Source organism: Ziziphus jujuba, chromosome 6 (assembly GCF_031755915.1).
Source record: "Ziziphus jujuba cultivar Dongzao chromosome 6, ASM3175591v1".
NCBI lineage: Eukaryota > Viridiplantae > Streptophyta > Magnoliopsida > Rosales > Rhamnaceae > Ziziphus > Ziziphus jujuba.
Genome location: NC_083384.1, coordinates 28,344,277 through 28,352,887, shown reverse-complemented (window position 1 = coordinate 28,352,887; position 8,611 = coordinate 28,344,277). Strand labels below are relative to the sequence as shown.

At 32.6% G+C, this 8,611-nt stretch overlaps 1 protein-coding gene across 1 annotated transcript; it reads right to left on the bottom strand.

Annotated features, from left to right (window-relative positions):
- Positions 1–3,319: 3,319 nt before the first annotated feature.
- On the bottom strand, positions 3,320–4,220 carry LOC107404857 (late embryogenesis abundant protein At1g64065). The gene has a single exon (XM_060818394.1). The coding sequence runs from the start codon at positions 4,124–4,126 to the stop codon at positions 3,578–3,580; it is 549 nt and encodes a 182-aa protein (XP_060674377.1). The 5' UTR covers positions 4,127–4,220; the 3' UTR covers positions 3,320–3,577.
- Positions 4,221–8,611: the final 4,391 nt, after the last annotated feature.

Here is an 8,611-nt window from a genome sequence, read left to right as displayed (position 1 = left end):
ATTTATTAAATAATATATTTTTGGTTTTAGATCTCCACATTTCTTTAACTTATCCGCCAGAAAAAGAGAAACAGTTCCAAAATAAAATGAATTTTGATCAAGAACCACTCACATATAATATATATATATATATATATGGCTCACGATCCTTTTACTTTTATCCCCCATTTTCCGTACCATAAATAGGCATAGGTTCCAGGCCAGGGTCTGCATATAATAGAAGTATAAAATTAACAAAAGCCTACTTAGTTTATCAATTTGCTTTGGGTAGATATGCATATTTCTGTTTGGTATATAGAGTGGAAAAATGGAATGATGGAAAGAAAGGGATGAAAAAAATGAAGGAAGAGTAAACGATAAGGTTGTTTGGTTTGGAGGGAGACGAGGAAAGATGAAAAGTTGGACAAATCAATTCCTATTAAATTAAATCGAAAGGATTTTGGAATGTAAAGTTTTCCTTAAAATTAAGAATATCTGATTTATATAAACATGTATTATTATTATTTTTGGTCGAAATATAAATATATGTATTAGTTAAAAAAAAACTTGTTTAAAAAAATATAATAATGATTAAATTTTTTTTCCTTCCATTTTCCCTTTATATAACAAACATAAAGATAGAAAATTATTTTTCATGTCAATGTCAAATCTAATAAAAAGAGGTATGGATGTTAACTTTTCTATCATTTCTATCCTCTATCCTTCCTACCAAATGGACATTAGTCTCAAATCTAGGACGTCCCAAGTATAAAGGTAAAATGCTATTTCACATTACTAGTGACTTTGGCAGTTCAATTGGTTAAGTTTACATTTTCCTACAAAAATCACAAAATCAACTAATTATAGCCACATAAGGAACACCGGTCTGGGTGAGAGCACCAGCTTTTTGACTTTATGACTTGCTGTATAATTGGTCAAGATGTCAATCTTCATCCGCTACCCTCTCACGAGTCTGGATGGAGAGAAAAAGTATGTAAACACGTTTTCTTGTTTTTTTTTTTTTTTTTTTTTTTTTGGTTGTTGTTGTTGTTGTTGTTTTATGGCTGCCTCTTCTCAAATTAAACCTGTGACATAGGAGAAAATTTTTAGTACCACCGTGATACCACGTCATACTATGCAACTTCAATACATTTATTATCTTTTTATTTTCAAAAATTAAAATTTTAAAAAGGTCTAGAAGAAATCCATTTGTATAATTGAGGTTGAGATAGCTTTGGAAGAAACCCAAGGAGAAATGAAGAATGCAGAGTACCCAAGTCAAGCTGAAGAATAACTTCTCTTAGAGAAGCCAACCATGCTGCAGAAAAATCTTATTTGCCAAACCAAAAATGTTATTGCTCTTTCTGGATTAAATGGCTTGTAAGGTGATTTTAAAAGAAGACCTGGACACTTTTACGGTTAAATGGCTTGTAAGGTGATTTTAAAAGAAGACCTGGACACTTTTACGCTAAAACATTGCTAACAATGGGTAAATGAATTCATGGAGTAGAAACTTTAAAAAATAAAAATAAAAATCACTCTCCTATTATATAATTGTAAAACCAAATAAACCAAATGAAATGGGAACAGATACTCTTTTTCAGGTAATGGGTTTGGCCTTTGCCCCATTTCTCGTTTCAGCGGCATTTCCTCCCTATTTAGGATTAGTTATTATATTGCCTAAACATTTTGGGAGAAGAAAACTTATACAGTTTGTTATTTTTTTAAGCACGCATTTCATGAGCTAAACTTTATTCCATGGAGGAGAAATTTTAATTTGAAAAATAAAACGTGGTTCTTCTAGAATGTGGAAAAAAACTTTTTTAAAATTTTAATTTTTGAAAGTAAAAAGATAACATGTGGCAATACATGTGGCAAGTGTTAAACAGATGGCAATAAATATATTGACATTGCATAATACGACGTGGTACCAGTGGTACTGAAGATTTTCTCGTGATATAGGGGTCACAACTCACCCACCTGACCATGGGACTAGAAGGTTGGACTGAATACACGTTAAAACCTTTCGACGTGAAAGTTGCTTTCCACATGGAAAGACTATTTCTTATACCATCCAAGAAATTAATGCAGGGAAAACCAATTCATTAAAAGGATAATTTGATTCAAGTCCCCTGACTTTATTTATTTGATAAGTTAGAGTGATTTGGTATGTAAGATGAAATAATTTCTTCAACCTAAAATAACGACAATATTAATTTTTCTTCCTCGTATATGTGGCGGACTTGGTCTTCATTTTGGAATTGATTAAAGTATTAATTGTACCATTTTCATTTTTTCCCCCTTTATTGACAACAAATTTATTCAATTGTGAAATTATTGACCGAGGAAATAAGGGTTTTTTCCATGCTAAATCTCTGCAAGCACCAATATATTGCTTATCTATGCTGTTTAAAATTTTTGTTACAAAGATATAACATTTTTTTTACCCATGAGATAAGCCTTGCATGAAATGGGCATTAAAATTCCAACTGATCCACTTGCCTAATTGTTCAAGGAAACACATTAATATTGGCTAATTTTTCATTCTCTATGTTATGTTGGACTTGGACCATGCATGTTCAAAAATGTTCTTGTTATTTTTGGTGACTAGTTAAAGAAGGTCCAGTTACTGACTTAGGAATCAAAATTGGTTTAATTAAAAAGATTTAATTATTTATTTATTTTTATTAATTTCCTTCGTGTTTTTCTTCTGTTCACAAATATCTTAACCAACTAGATGTGCTAAATGGACCGTTATGCCCTTTGTGACGCGGAGATGAATAGAAAAGCTAGTGGCCACAGCTTAAATGTGTGTCGTTTTCGTCAACCTTGGACCTAAATGGTTCGCGATATCACTTTAGAGAGAAAAGTCGCCACTTCTATAAAAAGAGCTATCAATGGGCCACTTACACTTATTCATCTTGAAACTTTTTTTTCTATGAAAAAAGATATCTTCTGGTAATATCATAGGTATCAGACTGTAGTTCTGTACTACATGATATTTAAATATGGAATCATCCAAAATAATAACGAAACTTGTCAAAACTTAAATTTCATCTTCTAAACTCGCAGGTGTACCTAGGATAGAGTTTACTAGTTTAGGTCTATGACCTTCAAATGATTACAACTTATAATAGTTTTTAATTTGTTACTTTTCTTCTTTTTGTTTTTTTAAATTAAGCCTTAGGATTGAACTATCATTCCTAATAAAATAATGGATCATAGTGCAGAGAATTCCACAAGTTGAGAATAACATATTGTGTTTTTTCAGTTTTTGTGAACAAAAATAAAAAAAAAAAGAAAAAAAGAAGAAGAAAAAATTTGATACATGACAGAACAATTAAAATCGAAATACGTTACAAAATGTTGCAACATTTATTTGATAAGAAAACAAAGTACACTGAACATAAAATGAATAGTGAAATTAAACAAAGTATACAGAACATAAAATGAATAGAGAAATTAAACAGAATTGAACAGCTGGCTTCTTCAATATACACAAAGTCCACACAAAATTTAAATATCACAATCCAAAGCAAAATAACAGAAACCATAAAAGTAATTAAGCTATGACAAAAACCGAACTATAAGTCGAATTTCATTTACATTCCAAAGAACGGACCATCCTTGCTTCCACATTAATACCGATAGTGCAATCCATCTCAGTTGACTTCTTTTTCTTGATCATCCCTATCAAGTCCACTTTCCCAGTCATTTTTCCATTGCTGTTGAGTGTGAAATCCCCGGCAGTCGGTAACGCCTGAGAATTCAAATTCACCTGCACGCCCTCAATGTTTTTCGTCGTCAACCAACCGGCCTTACCTTTCTCAATGACGACTTGACCGACGAAGGAACCTTGGTAAGTGAAGGCGATGGTGGAGTTGTCATACTTATAAGCACCGAAATTCGAGTTCTTCACCTTCACTTTGGTCGTGAAAGCCAATGAACTGGTGTTTGTATTTAGGGATTGGATTTCGATTTCGCTCAGCCTGAACTTGGGAGTCTTAGCTTTCAACACGGTGACACTGAAAATTGCGATAACAATGATCTGAAAAACAACAAAAATAGATATATATATTGCTAGTCTGATTCTCTTCCTGCGTTTGAGCTCTTTCTCACTCATGGTGCTGGATTCATAGTCACCCATTTTTGTAATTAATTCTAAGAAGAAGCTCAAGGTATGTAGTGGAAACTTTAACAGTGGAAGAGTTTTTCTGAACGTGATGACTAAAGCTGAGAAGGTTTATATGTATATATATATAGTATTTGAAGACTCGACAAGTTAGTAAATATGTAAGAAAAGACGGCTTGAGCTTCGTGGAAAAAAGTGTTGGAGACTTTTTGGAATTCATCTACAATAAAAACGCGTGTAATGTAGAAATATTGGATCCTTTTCTAGATGGTCTACATGACTTTGATTAAGTACCTTTTACGCTAATCCCAAATTTTCTTTCATTTGTAATATAGAAGCTTCCAATATTGAATATTGTTTATATACGTGTATTATTTTTTAGGTCTATAATCTTTAGGTCTATAATCAGTTTCATTTGTATAATAACCATGCAATGAAATCTCCCCTAAATAATATAAATAAATAAATTTTCCGTACAACATCCGTACAGGTCTCCCATTCAGCTATATATGAAATTCTTAATGAACTTTTTTTTTTTTTTTTTTAAAATTTCTATATCGAGGAGTACTAAACCATAACTCGATACCATTGTTCTCAAAAGTTGACAAGAATAGCAATTTGTCCTATATAACCCCGAAAGCCACGGATGCACCATCCCCAAAGGGGCAATTTTTCTTTGAAAATTCAAGGTTGCAGGATGAGCTTGGAATAAATTCTTCAGATCCGAATTGGGCTTGGGTTGGGACTAGAGAATAAAAATCCCAGACCGAATGCAACCCGATATATATTTACTTATTTATTTTTTTTATAGTTTTATTTAAGTGAAGGAATATTAAATTATTGATATATTATATAGTTTAATTATTTTTTTTGGGATAAATTATATAATTTTTTGAACTGTTTAAAAACTAACTACAAGCAAAAGGATTAAAAGATAGTTTTTGAGAAAAACAAAGAAAAAAATATTTAAATATAGGTAAAGCCAATGCTTTTACACCTAAAAGCATGGCTTTGATACTTTTAGTTTTTATTTTTATTTTTTTATTCGTATGATATTTAATTTTTGTCAAAATTAATTGTTTAGAGGATATATTAGATATTAATTCAATATATATTTAATGTTGCAAGGTATATTGATGTACTGTTACATTATAAAAGCCAAAAAAATAGTGCTTGAACATGTTGGTGCTCATTCAAATATACTAATTAGTAACTCAAAGTAAAAGATCACAATTGTTTTTTTTTCTTTGTTTTTTTGTTTTGTTTTTTTTTTTTTTGTTTTTAAAATTTACAAGGGAAAGCCAACACTTTTTTTAGCCAAAAACCATTGGCTTTGCCTTATTATTTTTTTCTTTTTCTCATTAAAAGTTCACAATTTTTTCTTTTAGAATGTACAAGGGAAAAACCAACGGCTTTAAGCCAAAAAGTGTTGGCTTTGCCTTATTTTTTTTTTCTTTTTGCTTACTAAAAGATCACAATTTTTTTTTTCAAATGTAGAAGGGAAAAGCCAACATTTTAAGCCAAAAAGCATTGGCTTCGCCCCCCCCCCCCCCCCCTTTTTTTTTTTTTTGCTTACTAAAATATCACAATTTTTTTTTTTTTTCAAATGTACAAGGGAAAAGCCAACACTTTTAAGCTAACAAGCTTGGCTTTGCCTTTTTTTTTTTTTTTTTTCTTTCTACTTACTAAAAGATCACAATTTTTTTTATATTTTTTATAATTTTTTTTATAAATGTACAAGGGAAAAGCCAACACTTTTAAGCCAAAAAAGCATTGGCTTTGCCCTATTCCTTCTTCTTCTTCTTCTTTTTTTTTTTTTTTTTTTTTTTTTTTCACTTACTAAAAATCACAATGTTTTTGTTTTTTTAAAAGTTTAAGGGAAAAGCCAAAACTTTTAAGCCAAAAAGAGTTAGATTTGCCCTTTTTTTTTTTTTTTTTGGCTTACTAAAAGATCACAATGTTTTTTTTAAATGTACAGGGGAAAAGCCAACGCTTTTCACCCAAAAAATGTCGTCCTTGCCTTTTTTTTTTTTTTTTTAAATGCACAAGGGAAAAGCCAACACTTTTAAGCCAAAAAGCGTTGCCTTTGGCCTTTTCTTTTTTTTTTTTGCTTACTAAAAGATCACAATATTTTTTTGTTTTTTAAAATGTACAAGGGAAAATCCAACACTTTTAAGCCAAAAAGCATTGGCTTAGGCCTTTTTTTTTTTTTTTTGGGCTTACTATAAGATCACAATTTTAATTTTTTTCTTTTTCAATGTATAGGGAAAAGCCAATGCTTTTGAGCCAAAAAGCGTTGGCTTCAACTTTCCTTGTTTTTGTTTTTTTTTTTTGCTTACTAAAAGATCACAATGTTTTTTATTTTTTTTCAAATGTACAAGGGAAAAGCTAACGCTTTTAAGCCAAAAAGCATTGGCTTCGCCCTATTTTTTTATTTATTTTTTGCTCACTAAGAGATCACAGTGTTTTTTTTTTTTTTTTTTAAATGTACAAGGGAAAAGCCAACGCTTTTGAGGCAAAAAGCGTCTGCTTTGCCCTATTTTTTTTTTTTTGGCTTACTAAAAGCTCACAATGTTTTTTTTTTTAAAAAAAATGTACGAGGGAAAAGCTGACGTGTCAGGACCCGTCCAGAATTCCTTTCCCGGAACCCTAGACAGCCCTGATCCCAGGGAAACCCTACCGAAGCCTCCAACGGAAAATCCGACAGAGCCTCCCCTAAGGGATTTACTTACCACAATTTACCTGCACTGAAAACACACTTCTAAAAACATCCCCTTATTCCTCCCACATTACTACAGATTGATTCCACAAATTACAGCACTCCAAAATAAATACAGTAATCCAGTGCATAATAAATACAACAAGAGTGAAAGAAATATTACAACTGCAATAAAAGAATAAACGGGTACTGCCGAAAAACAGCGAGGAAGATCAAGTCCGCTCCGAGTGAACACCGACAACCTGGTACCTAGAGGAACGGAATTTAAGAGTGTGAGATGCTAATCATCTCAGTGAGCGACCCTACTACTATACCATATAATATCACAGTAATAAGTATAAATAATAATTATTTGGAAATAATATTTTCTCTAAAAACCCTTACAATTCTCTCAGTTGGAAAGGTTCCCCTTTTAAAACAATTTCACAAAACCCTTTATCCATATTCCCCGAAAACCAAGACATCAATTAAATACCAGAAGCGGTAACAATTATATTTTTCATTAACATTTTATTTTTAAAACACAGTTCTGAAAATCATTTGATGCACCCACTATATACCAGTGGCGCCAACAGTACCCAGCGTCCCAAGGTACCGCCAGACAGGAGGTTATAGAGAGAAACCGGCATACGGTCGCGTGGCGTCCCACAGCGCCGCTGCTAACCTGGTGTCCCGGCCAAAGGGGGGTGGCCGCCCTCTCCGATGGCATCCACAGGACACCCTCATAATATCAACCGCGCGCTAATCACACCCACCTGCGCGCTAATCACAACCGTGTGCACACTAACCATATCACATATACCATATCACATAATCAGAACACCAGTACGTGCACGGTGCATCTAAAAATTATAAAATCCATAAATTTAAATCATAAAACAAATTTCACATTTTTCATAAGCATAGCGGGCATAATCCATCCGCTTGAACCGGGAAATTCTCCACAATTTCCTTATAATCTATACCATAAATCCCATGATTTTCAAATCCACCAACTCCCAAATCCATCAATTCAAATATCCACATTTTTTCCAAGCATAAATAATTTCTCGAAATATCATAATCAAATCCCATAATATTTTATGGGCATATTTCATAAAAATTGAAATCACCAACATAACCAAATATTTTCCTTGAAATATTTGAAAATCGAATCGTGCCCAATTTACCATTAAAACCACACCAATTTCAAAATCCTCAAAACCATAAAATAATTCCACATGGCATAAATTGTAGAATTCGTATTTTCTTAAATCCAATAAATTCATAAATAATTCTACAATAAATCCACTAAATATTTGGCACATAGAAATTAAATTCCAAATATTTAATTCACACATAATATATTCATCAATTAAATTCCCCAAAATTAATTTGAAGGTGGGTCACTCACCTGGAGCACGCAATTAACCCATGATCCACTACGAGATCAATTCTACGACTCACCGGTGCTCCTAGAACAAAATTCACAGACAGTCAAATAAATTAATATTTTATTCGGGTAAATAATACCCGGTACCCGGGGGGTCAAAACACAAACGATATCTAGAATTTACGAGTTATATACCGAATCGAAGCTCGAGTGATGCTAATCACAGATCCGGTCTTAATTTCCGATGATCGTACCCGACGGGGTTGGAATTTTATCGGGAAGCTTTTCGGGTTTCGGCTCCGCAATTCTCCCAAACCGTCGCGAATTGGTGGAAACGGAAGTCGGATTTGGGTTCAGGAGGTTGAACACTGCGGACTGGAGCTGGCCGGAATTTTCGGGGTACTCGCCG

Coding starts and splice junctions, on each gene's coding strand:
- LOC107404857 (XM_060818394.1), bottom strand. CDS start 4,126: ATGGGTGACTATGAATCCAGCACCATGAGTGAGAAAGAGCTCAAACGC.